The sequence below is a fragment of the Syngnathoides biaculeatus genome, chromosome 8 (assembly GCF_019802595.1).
Source record: "Syngnathoides biaculeatus isolate LvHL_M chromosome 8, ASM1980259v1, whole genome shotgun sequence".
NCBI lineage: Eukaryota > Metazoa > Chordata > Actinopteri > Syngnathiformes > Syngnathidae > Syngnathoides > Syngnathoides biaculeatus.
The window spans coordinates 21,671,620-21,699,307 of NC_084647.1; the positions used below are offsets into that span (position 1 = coordinate 21,671,620).

General features: G+C 42.6%; 2 protein-coding genes and 1 long non-coding RNA gene across 8 annotated transcripts in view; 1 reads left to right on the forward strand and 2 right to left on the reverse strand.

Annotated features, from left to right (window-relative positions):
• The window catches only part of zbtb16b (zinc finger and BTB domain containing 16b), a 36,591-nt gene extending 15,511 nt beyond the window's left edge, over positions 1–21,080 (reverse strand). Inside the window, exons 1-4 of the mRNA XM_061827893.1 lie at positions 20,945–21,080; positions 17,603–18,810; positions 10,913–11,010; positions 4,603–4,689 (exon numbers count right to left, since the gene is read on the reverse strand). Coding sequence (XP_061683877.1) covers positions 4,603–4,689; positions 10,913–11,010; positions 17,603–18,732 — 1,315 coding nt within the window. The 5' untranslated portion in view covers positions 18,733–18,810; positions 20,945–21,080. The remainder of the gene's footprint in view (positions 1–4,602; positions 4,690–10,912; positions 11,011–17,602; positions 18,811–20,944) is intronic.
• LOC133505039 (uncharacterized) overlaps positions 1–27,688 on the forward strand; it is a 106,025-nt gene that overhangs the window by 37,304 nt on the left and 41,033 nt on the right. Inside the window, exon 3 of one of the 2 annotated variants that reach the window (XR_009796133.1) lies at positions 14,477–15,051. The exons of the other annotated variant lie outside the window; for it this stretch is intronic. This is a non-coding gene — a long non-coding RNA (uncharacterized LOC133505039). Of the gene's footprint in view, positions 1–14,476; positions 15,052–27,688 lie in introns of those variants that run through there. 2 annotated transcript variants of the gene reach the window in all.
• Positions 24,067–27,688, reverse strand: part of ncam1b (neural cell adhesion molecule 1b) — a 95,298-nt gene continuing 91,676 nt past the window's right edge. For all 5 annotated transcript variants that reach the window (XM_061827885.1, XM_061827886.1, XM_061827888.1 and 2 more), the window contains one exon: positions 24,067–26,061. In XM_061827885.1, the coding sequence (XP_061683869.1) occupies positions 25,944–26,061 (118 nt within the window). In that variant the 3' untranslated portion in view covers positions 24,067–25,943. The remainder of the gene's footprint in view (positions 26,062–27,688) is intronic.

Genomic DNA, 27,688 nt, shown 5'->3' on the forward strand with positions numbered 1-27,688 from the left:
CTCACCTGCTGTGTCCTGCCCATCAGGAAGCTATAAATCAATTACCAGGTAAGCTGTAAAAGCTTGGTGGAGAGGAATTTGGGATATTGGTCTTGAACGAAAAGCTGAAGTCCACAAACAGGATCCTCATGTTGGTCCTTGTGCCGTCGAGGTGTTCTAGGATGAAGTGCAGTCCCATGTTGACTGCATCACCCACAGACTTATTTGCTCAGTAGGCAAACTGAACAGGGTACAGCAGGGGACTTATAATGCTCTTAAGGTGGTCCAGTATCAGGCGCTGAAAGGACTTCTTGACTACAGATGTCAAGGCAACAGGCCTGTAGTTATTTAGACCTAACATTGCAGGATTCTTGGGGACTGGGACGATGGTGGAGTGTTTGAGACAGGACTGTACTTAACACAGTTCCACATCTATTGAAGATCCCTTTGAAGACTCGAGTGTGTTGGTCCTCACAGACTTTGAGGCAAGATGGGGGTGTAAGGTGTTGGCCCACTGCTTTGTCGATATTTTGTGGTTTGAAAATACATCTCGCATCCTATTTTTGGATTGTCAACGTAGAAGGGGGAGGTCAAACGAGTGATAATAGTGAGGGATGCGGCTGGGTGGGTCTAATGCGTGAAAGTGACTTTGGATTCTGCAGTGGATGGTGTTCAACTCGTAAGCTAGTCCTTTCTTGCTCTCTGCTTGGGGGGGGGGGATGGTCACTGGTAGTTGGTTCATGATTGTAATCCAAGCCAGACTGACTTAAAGTTGTTTGCCCTAAATTGTTTTCCCATCTTTTATGCTTAATTTTTCTTTACAATATTAATTTCTTTACTCAGCTGGTTTCCAGCTCAATTATACACAGGGCTTTATCCCCACTTCGATAGGCATCCTCTTTAGCTTGGCAAAGTTGCAGGAGTTTGGCAGTGAACCACAGCTTGTTATTGAACGAACGAAATGTCTTTGTGGGTGTACACACATCTTTGCAGAGACTAATAAATGATGTGACTGAGTCTGTATATTAATCCTGGCTGCCAGTTGAGGGTTAGACAAAAACACTCCAGTCTGTGCAGTCTTAAAGGCCTCTTTATACTGCTCTGCGGCTGACAATGCCTGCATTACATCATGTGACCAATACATTGCCTCGCGCAGCCTCTCTGCGTCAGCTGACATGCAAAATTCTTGAAGGATTTCAAATGCCATAGAGCCCATCTCTCGTGATTGGTCCGTTTCAGTCACATGATGTGATGACATACTCATCGTTCCTCCCGGCTCCACATACCACCTACACCAATGCCTTCTTGATTGATTTTGCAGCATAATTACACGTATCATCTGGTCATCTAGATCCATTTGTTCTAGCATACACTGTTTCACAGTCACCATTGTCGTTGCTTTGTTCCTTGTTATGGAAAGAAAAGTAAAAACAGCTACCGGAAATGACTAAAAATTTATTAGGAAACACCCTGTGGTGTCCTAGCCAATACCAGCTGTAGCGACACTCCCAACTTAGAGGAAAACTGCAGTACATTTTCAAAAGGGCATGCGTCAGTTGTGCTGGAGTATAAAGACTCCTCAATAACGTCAGCGCTGTTGGCGTCTGCAAGTTTTAACTTTGCTTCATCGGTCCGGTTCGTCACAGTTTTCACCACAGGCTTCACCCATTTAAGTTTTTGCTTGTTTGTTGGTATGACGTAAATTAACCAGTGATTGGACAACCCCAGAACTGAGCGGTTGACAACACGGTATGCACCATTTTGCATGGTACAACCAGCAGTGGTCCGGAATTTTGGTTGTAGGTGCTCAGTTAACGTTGGATGGAAGGTGTGACAATAAAGAAATAAGACTGGGAACCATATTTATAAAGGAACTCAATTGACTTTCTGCCCATGTCACACAGTATGAGGAAAAAAATGACATGGCATGAAAATAACATTATAGCAGCAAATTCAATGTGCTGATTTGGGGAGTTTGTGGTAGATTTTAGCTTTATTAAAGACTCAAAGAACAATGAGGGGTGAATCTGGGTACTTGTGTTCACGTTTGTGTGCTTGTTCAGCGAGCAGCATTCGTGTAAGCTTGAGGAGGGATGTAGAGACCCGTGAATATGAATGAAGCGAACTCACGCACCAAGTAGAATGACTTACAGTTCAAAAACAGTGACTCAAAGTGACATTTGGATTAATGTGATTTGTAGTTTATTCACCAAATTGGCCCAAATTAAAGATGTTAAGATTGAGAATCAGATTAGCAGTAGGTTTAAGGAAGATAAATTGGAGCTCAAGACTCCTTTTCGGCCACTTTTATCACTAAATATAACCTGTAAGACAGAGGAAAAATAAACTTTTAGGACTTTTTAAGGATCTGAACACACCCAGAATTTATCAACTTCATGTAATAGGTAAGGTAACAACAGTGTGAGAATGTTTGTATTTTGTTCATGTTTGGGGATTTTTTTTTTTTTTTTTTCAAATATGGGCTAGTCCCAGTTATGACACCTTAAAAAGCAAAGTGAACAACTGGTAAGACAAGCTAATGAATGCCATTTAAATGTTGCGCACCAGTGGAATCACTTGGAATTTGAACATTGTGTAGCTGTGTTATTACCGGGACATCAACAAAAACTGACCTAGCGTGGATGTAGGCCTTATCTAATCATGTTGCACTTCTTCAGAACTTGAGGTCAAGTTGTATCTGAATCAACAACACTGCTGGCTGGACAAAGTCAACCAACAATTAATAATTTTACACAATCCATAAATGAACTAATTCGTCCTACCATTGTTTGAAGCACTGTAATTCTGGACAGTGGTGATGCTAGTGCTTTGACAAGAGCGCTTACTTTCCAAACCCATCAAAGTACATGATCCCGGGTTCTATTTTTTGACTTCATTACAAGCCAGTGTACCACTGCAATGATTGAAGCTTTTATTTCTAGGATGCAATTACTACACTGTGTTGCCTTCACAGCAACAAACAGTGTTCAGCTGCCACTACTTATTTCACATGATGTTTTGATGAGTATCAGGTTAGCAAGCACACGGTGAGTTATGTCACCTGGATTTGCTGCTAGCTCCTTGTCCCTGTAGGTTGTAAAGACAACATGACAAACAAGAATCAGACAGCAGAAAGAAACTCCATTGTACTTTTTGACTTGATTTGCCTCCAGGAGAATTTGGCTTTAGATGTTGTTTCAGCATGACTCTTATTTGCGGTGGATGCTGTATTTAGATCCTTTTTGGGAAACACTTGATACCCCTTGGAAATTATACATAAAATGAGAATGAACCTTAGCTTCAAGCTGTACCTAACCCACAGTGATGTCATGAGTCCACGAAGTAGTGCACTTAATTTTAGGTCACCATGATACAATTATTCCAGAGTTGGGTTAGTTCGGGTGTGTAGGTGCAACTACAGCATCTCTCTAACGTTACATCATTGCAGCATGACAGGTGTTAGATTTGTTACATAGAAGTGACCAATCTGTCTTGAACAGTCAATTTACACGAGTATATCGAGATCCTCGTTACACAATCGTATCACATGACCACGACTGGTACTAGCAACAAAAGGGTCCTGCAAAATGCAATGACACTGGTCGGACATTTCGGGATCCTTTCCAATCAAAGCGTTACTGATGTTATCAGTATTTGCCGTGGTGACAACTAACCAGGATGTAGGAAGCGGTGTGTAATGGATTCTATTTCTTTTGTGACAGTAGAGTGCTACCTAAAAGCCTGAATAAGAACATAACAAGAGAAGTGAACTACTGATATATTTTTTAAAAAATTAGAACTGATCTCACAACTATTCTCTGGAAAAACTTACCTATTCGCACATGCCCAAGTATTTTTATCCCCCTTTCGTAACACCCTCCAATGACCAGCTCCTTATAAGGAAGAGGCCATTCCTCCAAAAGAAACATCTGTGGTCTGTCAAACTGCTTGCCCATAATGAGCGCTGTTACAATTAGAGGACAAAGAAGAAAGCCAGCAAGTCTGAAAACGCCATCCCAGACCTGTGATACGGGGGTTGCTGCATCATGTTGTTGTGTTGTTTTGGTGCAGGAAGGACTTGTGCCCATCCTCAATTTATAAGCAGTGGTAGAAAATACTAATGAAACATAATTAAGCATCTGACTTTGAATAAAGTAAAGAGAATTAGCCTCAAAGATGAGCTCTCATTATTCTGCATTTACCAAATGCAAACAACTTTGGTAAACCCAATTGATTAAAAACAGCAACATTTTTTGTCTGATGTAATGTCTGACAGTGAGAAAAATGTTTATGTAAACATGATTACCTCATTTTTCAACAGGACAAAAAAAAAATATGGATCTTGTTGTTGATCTGTGATAGTAAGATAAAGATGGTGAGGCCAACGTGTGTGAGGCCAAGTGTTGCAAAGCTGTGGTTTGTGTGCAAGTGGCACGTGGTAGATCTGGATACTGAGAGATATTAGAGGCTGACATGTGAGAGGGCCTCCCGCCTCCCCCTCGATAAATTATGGAGCATCATGACAGGAACAGTTGAAATTGGACAGCATGACAAGCAAAATTCAGTCGCAAAGTCACGGGAGTGACACAAGCGTGTCTTCGAGTGTGTGCGCAAGGTACCCACCCGTGTGTGTTAGCCGGTGGGCATCCAGCGCGTCCTCTGAAGAGAAGGTAGCTCCGCACTGATCGCACACCAGAGCTTCGGCGGGAGCTGCGGAAACATTTTAAAAAGACATTGTAATGGTCAACATAAAGCACGTCTGGTTTAGTGAAGGGAGGAAGGAGGACCCCCCTGACCCCCAATGAAGTTTTTTTGTTCTTTTTCTTTTTGCGATACACCTGGTGCTTTTCAGGTGCTCGCACAGCACAGAAGCCCAAATCGGACCAACAAAAGTGGCAGACAGGGTCCAACGGCCCTTCTTGCTGACAGAATGAGCCAAGAGTTTTATTTACCATGCCCCTGTTATCAGCTTGTGAACAGCGAGCAGACTGTCTGTTGCTTGAGAGGCCACAGAAGGACTGGGTGTTCTCTCTCTACAGCAGACGCTTACTGCCTGCGGCACGTCCCTTGTATTGGGTCGGAAAAAAAAGAAAAAAGAAAAAGCCAACCCTGAAAGTCAACACCCCAAATCCCATCACATTCACTGTAACTACACTTCCCAGTTCACCTATGCAACGTCCATTGTCTGTTGCAATAAGAGACAAAGACACGTTTGGTACTATTTTTTTTTTTTCTGAAGTATTTTTTTTTTTTTTTGTCACCATGTCAGTATGCCAGTAATGCCAGTGAGGAAAAGTGTGATGATAGCCATAGAACTGGGCAAAATATATCTTTGGGCAAACACCCCATGAGTGATACGATTTGGAAGTCAACTCAAACGATAAAAATTAACATGCTGCAAAAGTCAAATAAATTTTGGGTTTAATGCATTTGTTCTCTAAAATCCCCCACGCACACACACACACAAATGCAAAAAAAAAGAAAAAACTGTACAGTTATAGGAATTTCAACAACTTCCGATTTTTGTAGTAGACAATAAGGTGATATTGATTGAATTATTAGCATCATTGATACTGATTTATTACTTAATTTAGTTTCCAAGTCTTTTATGGAATTATCTACATATCTGTATCTACATTATTATGTAGAATTTTATTTAAATTATTTTTTTGGTCCATTCAGATTTCAGCAGCAATCTGTTGCTATGTTGATGTAATCTTCAGAATCATGTAGAAGACACACACTGGCAATTTCTGATATGGGTGAAATGAGCAGCCGCCAGGGCAGCATTTGTGGGGGAAGTTCAATAAGTTCAAATATAAATAATATAAACAAAATCATGACGAGCAATCCTGAGCAAAAATGTATTGTAGCGAAGGTACAGTTGTGTTGTGGATTGTTGCAAGTTTTACAAGATCCGACCGAGACCACGAAGGTGTCTGAGTGTAATTTGTGATTGGATGGGTGAGTTTGGGAGGGGGGGTTAGACGACTGGTAGGAGGTGGAAGAGCTTGCTATGTGTTGGCGGAATGAAGGCTTAAGCGAAATACTATTTGGTGGCGATATTAACTGTTCATTTTCACAATAAAGAAATAATTGATCACCCGCTACTCATCTTTGTTTTTTCATCTGAGCAGAAGCTGCAGTATGTTCTCTTTCCGCTGTTTCTGGAAGGTGTTTGAGTTCACTGTTTTCTGGCTGACAGCTGAGGATTTCGGCTATTTGTTTAGTGATGGAATGTAAGGTATTTATTTTTAAGGGTAATGAGATGAGTCTGAGATCATGTTATATTATATATTATGATAAAATGTATTCACAAAAATTGTCGTTTGGGGTGTATTTAGGGTTCGAACACGACATTGTCAAACTTTTTGAACCAAGTACGAGCTCAAAAAGCAAATTCAAGTCAAAGTCCACCAGCATCACAGAACGGATTGTGTTCCAATTTGGAGGTTCTGCTCTGTGCCCGCAGACACATAAACACACACAACTCTTTGGATGTGGGTTGGCTCTCACACAGATGTAAATCGGTTGCAGATCCATACTGGCCTTGGGCTCATTCACTGATCTATTTTCTGCTCAGCTGGCTTTAAATGAAGTTAAAATGACTCATTAAAACACCCACAAGCTTTGGGAACTCGGAATGCCGCAGCCCTAAATGTGGTCCTCTTTCAACTCTGCGCGCACACACAAAACATGGTGCCACCATTGCCAAAACAAAACAACACGCACAAAAAAAAAGCTCCCCTCTGTTCATCTTTTATAGTTTGCACACACGAGCGGCGCTACAGCAGCTGTAGATCCTAATGTTGTGTGACGCCGTCCAGTGGTTGTGTTGCGTTGTGTTGTGTTGTGCTGTGCTGTGTGTGATTCGTGTGATAAGGGAAAGGCACGGAGAAAGAACATAGTGCATTGTCTTGTGCAGTCAAAGGCACGGAGTGTGCTCTCATCCATAAACCATCAAACCGTCTCCAGACGCGGCTGCAATCGTCCTCCATCAAAACACTTTGTCTGGCATACCAAAATAAGAGCCGGCGTCGAGCTGCATACCAAATCAGCCCATTAGAGCGGCGGAGCGCTCGCTCCTTAGCAACCGGCGGGATCTGAGGCTTCTCTACCCAAATACTCGGCGACACAGAAATGAGATCCGCATCCTTTTTGTTTGTTTTTCATGTCACGTTACGGGGTTGGAAAACTCTCAGGTTAAATGTGCTGCAAACAAAGCATGTCGTGTGTGCATGTGTGTGCGGATGACAATAAAAGAGATGACTCAGGGGAAGTTTCAAGATCCTCTCTCAGCTGGCAGCCGGATGTCAACATGCACGGAAACAATGTCAGTACACAGCTAAGCTTTGTGTTTTAGTTGCATTTGTAGTCCCTGATTATCTAGACCCCCACCCTACATCATCCCCAATCCCTCCCCTTCTGCTCCTCGCTCTCTATTTTGGATAAAGTAGCTGGGGAAGCAGTCAGGTCTGATTAAGTCTGCATTTGGGTACAGTGTGTTCCTGGACACACATCTGCGAGCGAGCCATCACACACGCTTCGGAACACTGGCAGAACACCCAGGCCTGCCGGCAGCGAGCTGATGATGTCATCACTCAGGGAAAAAAAGGGGGGGGCAGAGCTGGCAAGAGGCCCAAAAACACGGAAGGGATTGTGCTTGAGAGGTGGGGGGGGGGGTGGATTGGAAGGTAGAGGAGGCGCGATCCGGGCAGGAGGAGGGAGGAGGGGGGAACAGGTGCAGCTGAAAGGCCGAGCGTAAGCGCTAAGTCAGTTACTAAGTTTGTTTTTTCTAAAGAATCTATCTTCATCTTTTTGCACTAGTCAGTTCTCTCCCTGCAATAAATGGTGGCAGAACCGTGGTGAAAGGGAGAGTAGTAATTGGTGTCAATGAAGTCAAGTCCAACCGCTGTTCATGAAACTTCATTAATTTTCACACTCTGTTGATGCACCGAAATGCTCGCAAACCAAGGTCAATGTTTCCATTTGAAGAGTTTGTTTTCAAAACGCGCCATAGGCATTTTTTCAGATTGACGAAACTCGCGCCAAAATTATCCAGCTCCGAATGGTAGTTATCGGGATACTCTGATTTTTGTTGAAAGTGCGACATATCGTTCTATATCAGCCAAGGAAGATCGCGTTTTATTTCAAAATGCGACATATCGAGATCATATTTAGAGCAAAATGCGACATAATTTCGTTCAATCAGCGTGCGCTGCTGAAGCAAGCAGCATCCTATCAGAATTCGTCTAGAGGGAAGTTCCGGTATCTTCCACATCATCATCCAAAATGGCTGCGCCCACGTTTGAGAGAGAACTAAGTCTTGTATTTTGTTTATCAATGTTTAATAATATTATCAGTGATTGTGCTGGTTTACTTGCAGGCTGTCCCATTGTGAGGGTGCTTTTCCTATTTAATTTTAATTCTTTATGAAATTATTGCAATTTAATACTTCAATTCTCATCCAAGTACCATTGTATCTGAATGTAATAAACATACTGTTTAGTCTATGATTGTGTAATGCTTGAATAGTAATTTTGTTGTTCAAAATATTTCACCAACGATCATTAATGAATGAATAAATTTTTATAATTCTATGCAATTTTTTTTTTTTTGCCATTTTTTATAAGGAAAGTTATCGGCTATGACTTAAGAAAAGTTGACATTAAAAGGAAATCAACACCCTTGGAGTAGACTCAATTTCTGTCTATGAGTATTATGAATACTGTTATTATTACTACAGACTTATATCCTATTCTGCGGTGTTCTTTCCCCCGACAGCGACAGCTATAAATAAAATCAAAAGAAAGCAGACTCAATGAGTCAGATTTCAAACAGTGAATTTGTGAGTTTGAAACTGATTTCATTTTGGAGATGTGCGTATGAGATCGACTACCTATTTTTTTTCTGCTGGTATCCCTCGCAACTCATATTAACCTTGGTAGACTGGTTTGAAGCAGTTTACTTTCTTAATGATCTCACATCAACTTATAAACAAAATTATTCAACTGAGTGACAAAATGCCTGCAGATGTCGGATTGCAGAATCGCATACAGATACACAAAATTTCAATGATTGTAAACTCAGCCTTTCCAAGACCTCATACTGAACAAACAGTTTCTAAATAACTGAAAAACACCTTTTTAAAAGAAATTCCCATTTTTTCATCTCCTTTTTCAACATCTGACATTAGTGAGCTATTTGTGAAAATTGTGACTGGTGACTGACCCTTATTTCTCTCTAAATGTGGTGGTCATGGTCTTAAATATTATTTTAAAATGCTTGAAATGTTGAAAGGCAAATAGTTTTCATGATTGCCTATCAAAAGCAACTGATTTAAAAAAAAAAAAAAAATACAGCTGCTCCTGAAGGTTTAAGTCGAAATTTGGATATGTCTCACTTTGCCAAGAATAGAATGTTTGGATATGTCTCATTTTGGAGGAAAAAATGAAATTTGTCATCAAAAAAACTCGGTGAATATTAAAGCCAATATTTTTTTGTAGTATGGTGTTTAGTTACTTTTTAGCATCTCTTTCCATCCCCCAATAGTTAGAAACATAAATTGAGTTTATTGTTTTCACTTCAATACCAAGCCCTTTTCTCAAAATGAAAAAAACGGATATGTCTTATTTTGAAAACAAACTCTTCATTTGTATTAAGAATACAGTGAATCCCTGCTATTCGCTGGGGACGGGGACAGAATCCTGCCGTGAGTGGCAAAAATCTGCAAGTAAATTGAATCAAAAGTTTGAGAACTGCCAAGTTATACAACAAAGAGCTATTTTTTTTCTAAATAGAGCCCCTCAGGTCACTTCAACTTATGTCATTGGTACTAACACGCCAGAAGATGGTGGCAAAGCACCACTTGTTTACATCTGGTTCGTCAACATAGGCCCTTGGCACCAAAATGTCACAAGATGGTTACAAAGCACAAGTTTAGTCTACCTAAGATCCTCAACTCAATTCAAAGTTGCTCTGTGTCACCAAGTTGCTGCAAAATGTTGGCATTTTTGTTTTATTTGAACCTCCTCATGTTACTTCAACATAGTTCTTTGGCATCAAGATTCCACTAGCTGCTCTTTTTCCCCCCCCACTGAGGCTCCTCAACTAACTACAACATAGTTCATTAGTTCACAAGCCAGATGATGGCAGCACAACACTCATTTTGTAAACTCCCCTGCCAATGATCTTCCTTGACACACCAAACTTCCTCTTTTCCTTGCTACCATTCTCACAATGTGTATCATGAACGTACTTGTCTTTCTCGGCTGTTGTGCCCTTTGTTCCCTTGTTTCTTCCCTCTATCAAGTTTTCTCTCTAGGTACCTTCTGTCCATGAACTTCTGTGGTGAATCGGCCTTATATAAATAAAATTAACATGACTCCTCAACTCACTTTGACATAGTTCGACGGTACTTAAGTGAAAGATGGTCGAAATGAATACTTGTATTTCCTTCCCGTGACCCTTGTGAGAATAAGCGGATTGGAAAATGTATTTTATATATATATATATATATATGTGTGTGTGTGTGTGTGTGTGTGTGTGTGTGTGTGTACCCACAAACAATGAGGTTGATTGTAATCCGAACACCATTGGTGCTAGTTCATGGCGTTTTGCATTAGTTCTCAAAAAGATGGCAGACTTTTTTTTTTTGAAGGCTAAGTTATTTTGTTTGGTTAAATACACAAAGTATAATTTATAGTTTTATGTTTTACACTTATCTTTCATTGGCAGTGGCAAATAACAGCTTGAAGCAAGCACACTTGGCATCTTATTTGAGGAGCTGTTTTCTATCTGCCAAACAGCACATGACCTTCCCAGAGAGGCCAGAAAAAAAGCTCACCCGTAATCAACTTAGTCATTTTTTTGTTTCTCGCTGCACGCATCAAAAACAACTCATAACTTGACAAACTTGTACTGGTTTCCGTACCTGTGTGGGACAACATGTGCATTCGCAGCCGCATGCTGTCCTGGAAGTGTTTGCCACAGAATTCACAGCCGTGGCCCTTCTCGTCGTCATGCAGCCTCCTGTAGGAGAGGAAAAAAAAGACGCACAAAGGCATCGCATTAGTACAAGTGTTTTGTTTAGGCGTCTCCCCCCCTCACCCATCCTCACCACCACCATCCTCATCCCGAATGCCATTGTTCCTCCTCACAAGGGGAGCCATATCTTCTTTTTTTTTTTTTTTCCCAATTCCGGCAAGAGTCGGGCCCAAATGAATGCAGCATCATTAGTGTGAGAGGCCCCTCGGAGTTTGTGAATCACAAAACGCGTGAATGCGGCGAGCACACAGACAATGGGATATCTGGCTAATTTCAGAGTGCAGACGTACGCGTGCCTCCACCCGCCAGCGCTGCAAGACGCTGGCCGCACAAGCACATGTGCACGGTGCGCACGCACACACACTTCCTCGTGTAGCCACGATGAAAAGAGAGAAAAGACGACTCGCTGAAGCCGAGCCGCCAGCGAAAGCCATCATATCATATCACACACATCTGAGCATGCGAGGCATCTGTACTCTCATCCTCACATCACCCCGGCCTTCTAAAAGAGGCCGTTGTAAAACTGAGGGCAGAAATGAAATACACTCAACAAAAAACACATTTATCAGACTGATTAATTTTATTACTCCTAAAACTGTACTCTATTGTCCACCCCCCCAAAAAAAATCATGAACTGATTAACTGATATGATGTGCTATTTTAAAGCTCGTTGTGTCTGTTGCTTTTTTTTGTGCGCAAATTTCCCCTATTTTCCCGTGCACTCGTTTTATTGTGCAAAAGTACCAGAAACATTAATTTGAGGGAAACTAAATACGGGAAGGTGACACGGTGGCGCAGCTGTAAAGCATCGGCCTCACAGTTCTGAGGACTGGGGTTTAAATCCCAGCCCCGCCTGTGTGGAGTTTAAATGTTCTCCCCGTGTCTGTGTGGGTTTTCTCCGGGCACTCCGGTTTCTTCCCACATCCCAAAAACATGCAACATTGGTTGGACACTCTAAATTGCCCATAGGTGTCATTGTGAGAGTTGTCTGTCTCCATGTGCCCTGGCATTTGGCTGGCAACCAGTTCAGAGTCTACCCTGCCTCCTGCCCGAAGATAGCTGGGATAGGCTCCAGCTTTCCCGCAACCCTCGTGAGGATAAGCATCTAGGAAAGTTGATGGATGGATAGATAAATGGATGGGTGGATAAAAAGGGGAATTCTTTAGTTTACTGGAAGCCATACTTTTACAGTTTGATCAGGAGTTTCTTTCTTACTAACTGATTTATTGTTACATTAGCCAAACCTGATCGTTTATTTTAATACAAATTAAAGAGACCTGAAAAAATACGTACCATTATGACCAATAAATATGTTTTACTCTGATACCTAATAAAAAAGATTGAATGGGTGTAGTAAACATTTTCGGGAATCCATTGGTAGATTGATGCAAAACAGAGTGCACTACTTGGCAGCAACCAGCAGAGGTGCTCTCGACTACGTTTGAACTAGTTTGTCGACAGGAATCAGACTCTAGTTGGACAACATCCATGCGGAATTATTCTCCACAATGCTTGGCTTTACACAATCAGGGTTTTGGGGGTTTTTTCTGATCAGTGAGTTTAAAAAAGTGATCACCAATCTGATCGCAGGATGGAGCAATGAATCTATTTAAAGGACCTGTGTACTTAATTGCTTGAAAAATATCTATATTTACAATAATGCTGTGATTGGCAGTCTGCTTCATACAAAGTGGCACTAAAAGAGGTTTAAAACATTATATTAAAATACATTATGCATTACAAGACAATACATTAAAAGAAAGTTAACAAAAAGTATCAAGTCATGCCTAGCCATACCGTCTGGCCATATCATGGATATTTTTAATTCTATCAGTACTAGTTACATACTGCAAAAAGATTCATGAGAGCAGAACGTGAGGCACTAAGTCTGACAAGAGCCAAAGCTGTACTTTTCCAAATATGACAGAATATCTAAAAAATGTAAAATATTAGACATTGGGTTGAATTTGGTTATTAAATATTTGAATATTGGCAATAAAATACAAACTTTTTACAGGAGAATACAAAAATCTTGACCAAAAAAAAAAAGGAATTACAGCACAAAGAGAAGAAAATAATACTATCAGACAATAAAAAAAAAATCTTAATAGTTAAAATGAGCAGAAATAGTTTTGCCTTGAAATATGATTGCCTTGATGTATGACTTGTCTTGACATAGGAGCAAAGTTAAAAATGCAGGTTTGCTTCACACCCCCAACCGCTAGTTGGCAGCAGCGTACTTGACAGTATTCATCCACCAGTAATTCACATTGGTTTCCTTGGCAGTAGAACCACAGAAGAAGAAGAAAAATAGATGGTTAAATCTTTCTTGTAGTCGCAGTTTTCTTGTTTGACAAAAATATTAAGACGCACAATCAAACCCACTTTGCAGCCAGATCTGGCCCCATCCACAGGCTCTGGCTGACCTTTGCAACCTTTATGAAGTCAAAAGAATAGATGCGTATGGGATACCCCAAAAGGAAAAGAAGATGATGCATTTATTTTTATGTGCACATCAGAATTGGAATCATATTTAATGGCCAAGTATGTAACGAGACGCAAGGAATTTGTCTCCGGCGGACAGTGCCACCCTGGTACGACATTCATGTTGAGTACTGAGACTAATACTGATTGGACCAGCAGGATGTGGTTGTGTGTCCCAACAACGGCGCAAGGCAGAAAATAGTACATTCGCTGATCAAGAATTTGATGACTTAACTGCAATATGGAAGAAACTGTTTGAATGCCTGCTCGTTTGGATTTGCATGGATTGGTAGCGCCTACCCGACGGAAGGAGCAGGAAGAGCTGGTGGTTATCTAGATGGTCCATAAGGATCCAGCCCACCCTAGTTCGAGTGTCAGTCGTGCAAGCGAACAAGAGCACAGAGTTGTTGCCAACTCAAAGATATTGGCGTTGTAATTAGTGACTTTTCTCACGCCAAGTGTGGTCCTCGTGTTAGCAACATTCTCATTTCCTGCACAGTTGAGGGGAGAGAGGACTTTGCATGGTTACGATGTGGGAGTCTTACCTAAAAACAGATCATATTTATTAGTTTGTGCTCGCTCTTAAAGTCAACGCACTTTCAAAATATCTTTTAAAAACGCCTTTTATGAATGTTACTTAAACAGCAAATTAATGTCAATGTATCAACGTCATATTGTGACTGACAAATTATATGTTTTTAATGGTTTTTACCTGAATATTTATTTCCTCATCATATAGACTATATTAAAAATGCAATTTATTGCTTCACAAAGGGAAAATACTTCATACAGCAAATGGAATATGCATCTTTCTTCTTCCTTGTCTTTTTTTTTTTTTTTTTTGGACAGCAAATAGGTCAAGTTTCTCAAATTTATTTTAATAATTAAAATTTAAAGCGGTAATACTAACGGTCTTTATTGTTCTGGTTTATTGGTAAACCATTTTGTCTCTCGTGCGGACCTCCAGGTCGTGGAAAGACACTAAAAAGCTGCGATCCCTCATTCCACAAGGGGCAACTCTCTAAGAGATCTCTAAATTCAAGAGTTTTTCCTCCAGATGAAAGCGCTCCCGGAGAAATTCTGTCAGCAAAGCACTACCAAATGTCAATCCGCCAACCAGGTGCATGCTCAGTGACCTGGTTACGGACCTACTGCAACTTCACTACGTCCTCGAGCAGAACCGCGGCGCCATCTCATCTCGCCGGCCCGCGGACACACGCATGTCCGTGGGTGACGCGGCACATCGCTAAACATCCTACAGGAAGCCCAACTGGCACTGTCCCGAAATGTCAGCGGCGGGTCAGGAGGTTGGGGCCCTGGTGCATCCTGGGATGACGATTGTCTGTCTTGCATTGACAATTACGAGCGCCGTCATTGTATCACTAATTCATAACTTTGAGTGTGCAAAGATTACGGGAACTGAAGAACTCGTCAGTCAGTACAATCAAAACAGAGCAGCGTAAAGCTTGAAAGTGGGGCTGCCCGAATGATTATTTTAATAATCGACCATAACACTGTTCCAGTTATATTTTGATGAATTTGTTTTTTATTATTCTAATGTATATATTTACATTGACTACTTTATCATCATAAATTTTTTCATCAACATTCACTGAGTCTAAAATTTTGAGGGTTTGGAATTTGAAGTTAAGGTCTCTAAACAATTACCAAAAATCATCATCAATTAATTTAATAATTGATTTAGTTGCCAATTAATCAATTTATCATTTGAGCTTTACTTGAAAGTATATATAAAAACCAGGCCCTGTTTCAGAATCTTTTCAGCCGGACCAGGTGTTCCTGACAAAACACATGATTGAATTCACGCCTACCAGCATCAAACGCATCTGGAAAAAATCTGGAAAAATTTAAGAGACTTGCAACGGTGCGAAAATTCTTGGCTTAGCTGAAACGCGGACACACCTGCATTTTTTTTTACGAGGAAGCCTCACTTCCTGGCATCATTACCTCCACCAAGGAGGTGGTTTTTAATGCATTCAAATGATCATGCAAAGAGGGGGCCATTTTTTTTTTTTTTTTTTTTACGTTCCTGATCACAAGGGTCTGGAAAACTATGGTGACAATCCTTTAAAGGGAGAATTAGAGAATTTTGTGATATTACACGATCATTTGGGTCTCTCGTGGTAGGAAAGCACACAAACATCCGTTCACCCATCCATTTTCTAAGACACTTATCCTCACAAAGGTCACAGGCATGCTGGACCCTGTCACAGCTATCTTCGGGTGACAGCTGGGGTAGACCCTGAACTGGTCGCCAGCCAATCAGAGTTACACAAATAGCTAAATATATTTTGTAAGATGCCTGGTTTTAGGAACGTGAGTCTGAATGTCACAATTTACCTAATTTACATAATACCTCCTACATGCTGAGTTTCTCTACCTGTGACTTGGAAGGTCGCCTTACTGAAGGTCGGTCATTACTAAGCAACAGTCAGACTATTTGGATTGATGTTGTGAAGGAGGACATGAAGAGAGTGGGTGTTAGAGGGGTAGATCCACGAGATAGGCTTAGCTGGAAAAAGATGACACGCTGTGGCGATCCCTAACGGGACAAGCCGAAAGGAACAGAAGAAGTGTTAGCAGTGTCATTTTTTTTTTTTTTAAATAACCTGTTCAGCTGTCTGATCTTCTACAACGGGGAATCTTTATGCCTTATGTGCTAGAATAGTTTTCCCGAGCAACAAGGGAGTTTGGAGTTCTCCCTCTGCTTTTTTGTTTTGTTTATGTATTTGATGTTTATTGAAATTTCACTCGACTAGAAAAGGGTTTGCGGGGACAGACAAAGGGACAGCGTGGACAAGGAGACCAGGGGTGCGAAGCGGCAGTCAAATCGTGTTATTTGTGGAGGTTGAGAGGGTGAGTGGGTGGGGGGAGAGTCACCCGGTGAGGACATGCAATCACTACCCAAGAGAACAAGATGAGAGAGGACAGAAAAGGGCAGGACAGATAAAGGATATGGGAAATGAGCAAGGCAGTGTTGCAGTGGGATTTGTGTGTGTGTGTGTGTGTGTGTGTCTAAACAATTGTAAGTACCTCTGAGTTGAAATATTAGTCTAACCAGTGTGCTTATTAGTAGTCCCAGCACAGGCAATTAAAACCCTATAGTGTGTCTATCGATGTTGTTATTGAATGAATACCATATCACATGCATATTAGTCAACTTGTTTCTGGAGTCGCTGAGCTGACACGTTGATGAAGGGTGGGCCAGGCCCCGTCCACCCAGGGGGACGCCTCCCATCCCCGGGGACTTTCCGATCTCAGCTAAAGTGTCCGTGTCCAGTCCCAAAGAGGAGGGCAGGGCCACTAGACCATTCTCCGTAGACCAAATTACCCCCACCACTTAACACACCCAGCACGTCCCACCCCCTAGACACAATCGGGACCCAATGCGGGAACCAGGCGCCACCTAAAAACGGTTACAGCCCGCCAAAGCGAGGCCATGTCAAACGCCCATTGTGAGCTCGGACTGGTGAGGGTGCCAAGAGAGGGCAGAGGCAGGTAGGGCACCAAGGGGTGGGGGGTACCATCTCTCCAAGGAAAAAGGGATGGGGGGGACAAGAGTCAAGTCAAGAGAAATGTGAATACCCACCTCCCACCTTAAAACTATAGTTACCAGGTCTCCGACTGACAACCATTATTCCTGTTCCGTGTTGGTGCTTGGTGGGATGTTGTGCATTAAAATTTGGTGCAAGCTTCTGATAAGCAGGATATAACTGATTGGCAAACCTGTCATGGGGTATTTGTGTTTGGATCAGTCTTTCAGCAGCTTGGTATAGAAGCGCTGCATCCACAAGTGAAAATGGAATACTTTCACAAAACTTTTTCACACGCTCACTTTTTAGCTTCACTCGAATTCGGTGAGGCTGATAAAAAATTGGGTGCTGTCCTTTTTGATTGGTTCTTGGTGTGTTTTGACGAAATCATGTCACAGACCTGTTATTAAACTATGTAGGAACCATTTCTAGTCTTGAAAATGTGCTTGTGTCTCTTTGCCTTCTTTATTTGCCACGCTTTGGTTTTGGCAGAGGTCTGTGTTAGTTAATACCAATTAAGTGTGTGTATGTTTTGTTACCTGTGCTGGTCCATGGCCTGCCGGCTGTGTAGCTGCAGCCCACACTCGCCGCAACACTGCGCCCCCTGAGCGGAGCCCTCATGCCTCATGCCTGCTGCGATGTGGCCCAGCCTGCTCAGGAGCTCCCGGTGCAGAAGGCCCTGGTGCAGAAGACCTCCGTAGGCCCGCGGGTCGAGGGGCATGCCAAGGGACGGGGCCAGTGACACAGACACCTGGGTCATCGCTTCCCCTGGGTGGTTGGGGGCGACGGAATAAATGGACGCTAGGTGTTTCTCGGCTATCCCGGGGTAACAGTCCAGAGAGCTACCGACCACGCCCTCATCAGAGCTGGTGTGCAGCTCTCGTGTGCTGGTGATCACACTACTTCTGAGCGGCGTCCCGGGTCCCTCGTCCCGGCTCGGGTCCGACGTGTAGCTCCCGGATGAGCGGCCTTCGTAGCAGTCAGTTTCATCCACCTGCATGTTCTCTGACTTGATGCACCCGACGGGTTCAAGGGTCGGGGCATCGGCGCTACTCTGCTGCAGCTGCTCGGAAATGTCCATGTTCATGTCCAACTTGGGGCTCAGTTCGGGAGGTGCATTGGAGTTTGTTCCTTGTGGTATATGGTACAACGCCAAGTGGTGCAAGGCAGTAGGTGCACTGCGCGGGGGTCCATCTGGGATAGAATGCTTCTTGGACATCAGGTGCCGCCAGTGTCTGACCCGACCGTGGTCGCTGTGGTCTCCACCGCTGTGATTCCGCACTGGGGTCTCCTCACTCTCCTCTGCCTGGATGGTCTCCAGCACCTTAAGGCACTGCTCCTCCAGGAACTCGATCTCCAGGATCTCTGCGGCATACAACAGGTCATCGAGGTCCTCAGCTGTGGCCTGCAGCGAGGCGGTGTACGCATACTCCAGGATCTGCTGGAAGGTCTTGGGCGACAGGAAGTCCAGAGCATACCGCAGGCTGCTGCGGTGGAACAGTATCTCAAACATCTTACTGGTGCACGCCAGGACAGTGCGATGCGCCGGGAACTCGTGTCCGTCCACCGTGATGATGACGTCGCACAGGGTGCCCGCCAGGCGCATCTGGTTGGCCCGCTGCAGCAACGTGTCCGGGTGAGCTGGGTTGTGGAGCTGGAGGACGCCCATGTTTTGTCAGAACCCGCTCGAACTTTCGCTCAGGCCGGGCATCAGGCGTTGGCCCTCCTTCAGATGGGGATCTGCGAGCTTCGAGTAGGGACGAAAGTGGGGAGAGAGGGTCATTCGGGGCAGTAGAGCCGTGTACAGACATACGCATTTTTAAAATCTTACCCAGGCTAGGCTATGGATTAACAAATCTGGTAACAACATTGCTTTTGAAAATGTTCCTTGTCATTTTTATTGTAACATGAATCGTGAGCCATATTTTTAAAACACTTAACACCACCAGTTGCTCTTTTAATTGTTTTATTTCACATTCTAATCGGACCTGGTACTATTTCATGTGACAATTACGGAGCCAGTGCCTTGGCCATTGGTGGCGCCATATCATCATAAATATTAAACCGGTTTAACATTTAGGATGCTTGGACCTCCACCCAGTTTCCAGAGAGGCAAAATCCCTCCTAATAGACTCCACACCGAAGGGAATTCCCTGAAGATGTTCTTTTAGACACATTTGACAATCGGGTCTCAGCTGCCTTTGATCCCAAGGGAAGCAAAATGTTAAAATTTGGCCCTATAATTGGTAAATTGATATAAAATTAATTTCTGGTTATAATGTATTCAGTTGGCCTATTTGTCTTTCTACTTTCCTGTGTTCACAAAAAAGTTTTAGGTTCTATTGAGTGCATGGACTGGCTCAACTCTGTGTTGATCTCTCTCTCTCTCCTCTCTCTCTCTCTCTCTCTCTCTCTCTCTCTCTCTCTCTCTCTCTCCCTCCCTCTCACAAGTTTGCGATTGTAAATATTAAATAGTTACAACTGTTGCACCCAACTGTTTCCTGAGCAAATTGGGAAGGGTTAATCACACTTAACGCAAGCCACAAAACAGAATAATTGTTCAGGATAATCTTTTACAGAGGAGGCATATTGCTCAAATGTGTCCATACAATCGGTAAATTGGTATTAATTAGATTATTTCCTCCTTATTTGGCCTGTTTGTGTTTCTAATTGCAAGAAGTAATCACATTCCCTTCGGTTCGTAGTTCAAGCGAACTTTGCGCGGACCACACATAAGAATCGGTGATAGTAAATATTGAACTGGTTTAACAATTAAGATTGCAAGTCTCGGCCATTTCTCGGGAGAAAAAGTCACTCTTAATCACAAACTTGATCAGGATAATCTTACGGTTACTTCAGATAATTGGGCCTCGTCTGAATTGGGAAAAAAAAATGACCAGTAAATACCGCTTTCGATGAATGGTTGCTCTTTTGCAATATCTCATTTATGAGAAAGCTCATTTGTCTATCTGAATTCACATCGGTAGTCGGATTCTATGCTATTGTGCGCCGTCACATACAAACATCAGGATTTCCCAGCAGAAGTAGTGAACAGCTTTAACATTTAGTCGGTAACTGATGAGGATGGGGGTCAGTCTCGACATCTGACAATTGGGCCCTTTGCTGACTTCAACCCCGACGGTGGGAAAATGCTCTGTTTGGCGCGATCATGGGGAGAAGTCAGCCTCTGATTAGTCTGAAGATTTGAGTTGAGTTTTGTGTGTGCGCGCGCGTGCTCGCGTGTCGAGTCTCCTCAGAGGAGACAACAGGTCGATTAGAGGCGCGCGTGCAGCAACAGTTTGCTTGTTGCGGGGTGATTAGTCTGCGAGCGGGCACGTCGCTGTAATAACGTCTGCATACTGAGAGAGGTGACGGTGGCCCTTTATCAAGCTACGCACGCACACGGGCGCGCGCGCGCAGGGCGCCCCTCAACAGGTAGACAAGAGCTGATTAGTCCATTAAGGCAGCGCACGTTCGTAATTAGAGGCGCTCCAGACAATTAAGCCGCCCGATCAATAAGTTATCAAACTATTAAGATGGATGAAGGCGTGGAAACGGCGCGCCGCTCTGCATGGATAATGCGCGTGTGGGGTGCTATGAATGTGGAGCGAAAGGGGAACGACGTCAATAAAAGATGCTTTTTTTTTTTTTTTTTTTTTCTTATTTTTTTGGTCGCGGTACCTTCCGATGTCAGGTGAACACGAGCGATTCTCATGAAAAGAGTCACGGGAAGCAACAGAGGGGAAAAAAAAAAAAAAAAAACTACTGTTGTAGTTTGTAGCAGCAAACATCAGCTTCAGGCAAACTTGGAATCCATTTCGTTTTGAAACGCAACATCCACGCAGTGAATATTAAAGTAGTTGCTGTCGCGGTGCTCTTACCCCTTTTGTCGTGTTCGCCCGCGCTGGTGCTGTCCACTAATTATCCAGACAGCATCATGCTGCCACATTTCACAGCGCCCGCTCCAAAAAACTCGCTCCCGCTTCCAAGAAGACGAATCAAGGCGCACAGACGCGATCGGCGCTTCCGGTTTGACCTGTCAACTTAAAGGCGCTGACTTGGCTCGCAAGAGATAGAACACGCGTCGCCTCCTGTGGTGTGTTTTATTGTTTATTTCCAGATGAATTTCACGACATTTTTTTTTTTTTTGTTCAGTTCAACAGTTTCATCCTGTCCGTTTTCTACAGTAGAAGTCCTAAATGGTTGGGGTTAATATATTCATATATCACATATGATATATATCACATATCTAGGGTTGTTTAATTCATTTTCTTCAGATGCCAAGTCATACTCGTGCCATTTTCATCCCTTGACTTCTAAGTCCAATTTGTTCTGCAACTACTGTTGTAACCCAAACAGTTCATCTAAAATGATTGGAAATTCACTTCATCCATTCCTCCCCCCATAAAACAACAAAACTGTAATGCATTTTCATGGGAAAAAAATAGCAATCTGCAGTACTTTATGAAAACATACTCTTACTAAAAACAATGTGAAGAAGTGAATCTTGATCTCATGCATTCCTTATGAAGCCCCTTTGGGTGGGTGCGCCTCCCACCAGAGGGCAGTATAATACATTACATATGGGAGGCATGGTGGGTCAGCTGCTAAAGTGTGCTCCAAGGATCTGGGTTCGACCCCGGCCCTGCTTTTGTGGAGTTTGCATGTTCTCCCCGTACCTGCGTGGGTTTCCTCCGGGGTTCCTCCCACATGACAAAAACATGTAACATTAATTGGACACTCTAAATTTCCCCTAAATGTGATTGTGAGTGCAATTCTTGTCTGTGTCGATGTGCCCTGCAATTGGCCGGAAACCAGTTCAGGTTGTACCCCGCCTCCTGCCCGTTGACAGCTAAGATAGGGTCCAGCACTCACGTGACCCTTGAGAGGTTGAGCGGCTAAGAAAATATATATATATATGACCATCTAGGAGAAGTGAAAAACCAGGAAGTCGGATTTGCTCCCCCTTAGGAATTTTCATGTATCTTTGTGGGTACCAGAATGTTTAAAATATGTAAACAGTATTTGTACTTTGCATATTTGAGACAAAAAGTGGTATTTATTTCATCTTTAATGATGAACAATTATAAATACGATATCTACAGTATTGTAAATTTATAATGTAAATATACAGTAAATTATAAAACATTTCGGGTATTATTACTGTATAGTTACCATTCATCACTCGGAGACTGCAAAAAATGAAGCACGAAGTAGCGAGGGTTGGACATTGCTGCTGGTTTCGTTGGCCTGCCTGAGGCGTTTTGCACTGTGTGCTAAGATTAGAACAGCAGACGAGTCAGACAGAAAAAATGTTGATTTTATTTGTGAACTTCAACTCGGCACGGCAATACACAGTGTGAAGCAAACACTTGGCCGGTTTTTGAAGATTTGTGCACTTACCTGGAAAACCGCAGCTTGTTCCTCCTCATCGTCTAATAAGTTTTTACTTGGAACTCCGGAACAAAACATAAAAGGGGGCTGAGCGATTGCTAGTATCTCAAAACTAAGTTAAGTTGAGGTACCACTGTACTTTGACAACAAAGTGAGTTTAAAAGCAAAGTATAGTGATGTTACGGAAATAAATGGGACGCTCCCTGGTTTGACACACACTCGCTTTACAACTTAAAACGTTTATTGCAGAAGCAATTAAATAAACATTTTAATCCGATTCTCACAATGTATTTGATGATTATCAAAGTTTTGTGGAATGTGTTTTGGTTTCCAAATCAAAAATTCTTGATTAATGGATTCACCAGTCAAATCTTTTCTTTTTGTGTGTGTGTGTGTGTGTGTGTTAGTTTTTTTTTTTTTTTTTTTATAAGCGAATCATATGGGACGACAACCCGAAGCAAAAAGATCACAAATGCCGTTGATACCATCGAGTCTCACTTGATGTGCTCTGTGCAATTCTTAGTGTCCATGTTGAGTTGTATTAAATGAGACCAAGCATAACTCGAATATGGTTCTCATTTTGTAATAATTCCAATTGGCTGACAACCAGTTCAGGTTGTACCCCACCTCCTGCCCGAAGATAGCTGTGATAGGCTCCAGAACTCTCGCGACCCTTGTGAGGATAAGCAGCTCAGATAATGGATGGATGCAAATATGTCTTTTGTTCATTTCTCATTGTCTCAAAATTGTAAAAGCGTAAAGATACTTTGTGGGCAACGTAGGTACCACCGATATTTTCTGGATCATGGCGTCCATAAACTGCACATTGAATAAGAAAACAAAAAAGTTGACAGATGGGTCAGAGAATTCTACAAAAATGAAGTTATAATTGTGGCATACCGTTTAAAAACAATGCAGAACAGAATTTAAATGTGACTGTGGTGCAAGCAAATAAACTATAACAAGATGTCATTACAAGGATGTCAAATGTCATGAGAATCATATCTGAAATTACGTTAATCTCCTTTTGGCAGATGATTTCTGGTAAATGGGGGTACGGGGGGGAAATAGTCAACTTTGAAAGCATTCTGCCCAACTTCCGGTATGTTAGTCGCTCACTGCTGTCACTTGGTTCGCTCGTCTTCCTCCCGGTTTAAGGCTCGAATTGCGAGTGTGTCCTCGTTGTCACCCCCTAAACAACAAGCAATCACTACTAATACAATTTGCATTATTTCATACTACTTGAATTTGTCCATTTGTTTTTTGAGAGGGGTGTACACAATGACTAACACTGTTTTCGTCTTTGCAACTAATTAAGGAAGCCAAAAGGCAGTGTAATGACGACAGACTCCGGAGTTATTGACTTTTTGTTGTTTTCAACTAACAAACATTACGCAACAGGTGTTTACCTTGTGAACGAGTACACGGCGGAGTTTCCCGGCCAGGCCAACCAACCTGTTTGCATGCGCAGCGTGCGTACGTGCTCGTCTGGCGATGGGCCATCCATTACTCCCCTGGCCTTTACTACCATCTGGTGGCCAATGTGCGCCATTACATGCACCGTATCTTTCTTGCAATGGGATGAAGCACAAAGTGGACCAGCACCAAATGTGATTGAAAAACAATGTTTATTTTGAAAATGGGTTAGCACTCAAGACTGTACACAGCAAATATTTATCTAGTTTTTCCCCACCCCGTTAGATCAGAAAAAAAAAGGGGGGGGGGGGAGGGGCAGTCTGTAAAGAGCAGGAGGATCGTTTGAGCATTTTTCATCGAATTGACTATGTTTCGACAAATAACTGGTCAGGGAGTTCATTAGGGGGTGAGGCCTTTCACTTCATTTGCGGAATTGTGTGAAAAAAAAAATATATTTCGCAATACGTGTCAAGTGAAATTGAAATGTATCTAAAAAGTATAAAAGACCACCCAATTGAAATGGGAAAGCAAAGTGTTCATTTGAAGGAGGTGTTTGCTTTTTGAGATAGACGAAGGGCCGGCACCCCGGCAGGTGCTCCTGTTTTGGTTAACATAAAGTTAAAACGGGCTTTGCGATCTGTTTGAACGATAGCGTCTCGGAACGTGTTATTCCCTTTGTTCTTTTTACAGAGGGGGGTTTTGGGAGACCAGTCAATGAGTGGTCGCCAGTTAGGACCGATAGAGGGTGTGAAAGACACACAAAAATGTATTAACGTGAGGCTGTTTGATGCCTCGGTGGGTGCGGCTGTTTTGGTTAGCAAATTCAACAACAACGTCCGTGAACCGAGCTGATGACATTTTTAGCTGTTACTTTTTCATAATGGAAAAAAGAGAGGCGTTCATTAATTGGCGGTTCCTTTTTTTTTTTTTAAGGGAAATTCGGTCTCCCGGTTGGCGTGAAAGTTTTGTTTGCCCACTCTGCTTCCAGATGAGCAGTTTGTACAAAAGACATGAAGTGAGGAAGGGGGGGGGGGGGGCACGTCACAGAACACTTGAAGGAGAGAATGAAGAAAACCAGCAAGAAGCAACACATGAATTTGCTGCCCAAACAACGTGCCTGCTCGTTAGTAGTTATGAATTCATGCCTGCCTTCACAAAAACCACTGATTTTAGAAGACTTTATACTGTATACATAGTGCTGTGCTTTGATAATACGACACCTGTTATTGTTATCATGACCGTGTTAGTCCGTTTAGTCCACCTTCTTCAGACAGTAATAGTACATTTTAATATATACAGTATAATATCTATACATATATAAAAACAAGATGCTAGATCTCTGACAGATTATCATTGAAACTGCTGACAGGACGTTCTACCAACACACACACAGGCACAGTGCATAAGCTTGCAGGCAGAGATGGACGTATTTGGAACTCTTAAATAGTACAAAAACATTTTTTTTTTTTTTAGCTTTGCACGAGGAAGAGACAAGCCAAATAAAAATATTTATCGTAGATCACAAGATCAGCGCTCCTGATGGTGTTTTAATTTTTTTTCCCCCCTCCCTTTTCACTTTTTTGTGTATGTTGTCTTAACGAACGCTGGTGAGGCAACGGCGGTGCGTGTAAAATCGCTTAAACTGGGCCCGATCCGGTGCGAGATCCGTGGGCGTTGTCGGGGGAAGGATTGGGGGAGTCCGATCCGTGAGGCGAAACCAGAAAGCTTTGGGCAACCATCTGCAGGCCGAACATGCACAAACAAGCTAACGAGAGCGGCACACGAATGAAAAGCTCAGAGAAAACAAAAGGACGTCTCACACACACGGAATACCAAACGGAGACTGCCAAGAACGTGTTTTTAGTTTTCATGATAATCAAATGCTTGGGTGAGTCTTCATATAGTCCTGTTAAATAAAATTAAAAAAATAAAAATCTGGTGACTGCAAGATAAACTCCTCGGGGTGAAACTGTATGCTAGTTTTGTGTGTGTAGTTAAGGGCACTGGAAATAAAAATTCCCGCAGTTGCACAATGTTTAAGATTTAAGTTTTTTTTTTTTTTTTTTTTTTTCATGCTTTGCTCTGCGCCGCTTTTGTCTGCATGACAATGTTGTGCTCGGCGGGCTTCTCCGTCAGGGCGTTGGACAGCTCCTCCTCCGCTTTGCCCTTCCCGTCTGAAAAAATCTTCCTGAAATGGATGCGGGGGGGGAAAAAAAAAAAAAAGGAAAGTCCAACGTTAGGAACTTTAGGAGAAATCCAGCGTGGTCAACACGAAACCTCAAGAAGACATCCATCGTCACTGCATATGTAAGAAGACCGTGTGTACTTGCACAGTCTCATTACATATTCCTTCACCACCATTTATAACTGGCAGGGACCGGTCATGAGATGCCGTAAGAGTCATCCTGGGTCACACGACCGTCCCTGCAACCAAAAGCACTTAAAAAAAAAAAAAAAAAAAAAGAAGAATGTTATGGCGGTAAAGCTCTCCAGTACACCATTGCGGGGAAAGAAAGCTGCATTGTATCTTTTTTTTTTTTCCTCTCCACGAGTGTGTGTTCCACTTTACATAAGGCCCCTTTCAGTCAAGGAACGCCATCTTTTCGCGCTGGAACTGCACGCTTCTTTGCTGCTTAACATTTTAGGTCGAGATTCCCAGTCAATGTTACAAACGCCGAATTAAGGCTTTGTTGATGCAATCAGGGTCAGCGTGTCAGACAGAAATAGTGAACATGCCGGATGCCACAACATGACTCGGTGAGAATTATGCATGATCAAATTTTCCTGTTCCTGTTCCTGTGGCTCTGGGGTATTGTGCTACAAGGTCAAACATGTGTGATTTGCCCCGTTTTTGCACTCTGTGAATCGTGGATTGAGACAACCGTGACATCTGAGAATTTCCTAATCTGTGGATTTCGGAACATTTCATCACATTGGTCCAATACAGCTTCCCTTCCCACTTCTTCAAAGCCTGACCGTCTAGATCAGGGGTCTCAAACTCAATTTTCCTGAGGGAGCCTCAGCGCTGATGCACGTGCACCCAATTTCATTGACAAATGTTAACAAAAAAATCTTCTCAAACGTCTTTTTTTTATATTTTAACACCAAATTAGACAAACAAGAAAGCTGGTGTCAAGATTTTTCAGACCCCTGTTCTAGATTGTGGAAGGAACTGCACTGTATCCTAGCTTCGAATTGACCCATTACGGTCAGTTTGAAATGGATTAATAAAATCCTTCCCAACTTTTCAACTCAGGCCATTCAACACACTCGCCTTGTCCTATTACAATGTTGTAACAGGCGTTAACAGAGGCGGAATGCCCGTCAGTGTGTCAGGCAGGGACACCAATATTTTTGCTTTGGTGTGTGAACTAGTTTAAGACTTAATTTTACTCATTCTGGTCGAATGATCATCACAAGGAAAAGTAGTTGCATGACACGTTAAGAAGAGTTTTGCTCAAAAATGATCATCATGGTACGCTTTCACTGATTTCAAATGACATAATAAAACTTTTGCAAGCGCTGTGCGGTCTTGAGAGTCTATCTGGGTTGAAAGCGACGTGTTGGGGTTCCGCCATTTCAAAGTCCAGGGCAACCTTGATATAACGGCAGCAGGAATGCCGTACGATATAACTGTTATATTGAACTACTTTTTCTTTTTTATAAGCCATTTGCCCCCACATTTTTTTTTTCACGCCCTAAAACACCCAATCCCATACAAAGTTTCACCCCAACGCTAGCGATTTGTAAGATCCGACCCTCACTCCTCAGTCAGCATTAGGACTCTAGACTTAATTAGACCACTTCCAAAATGT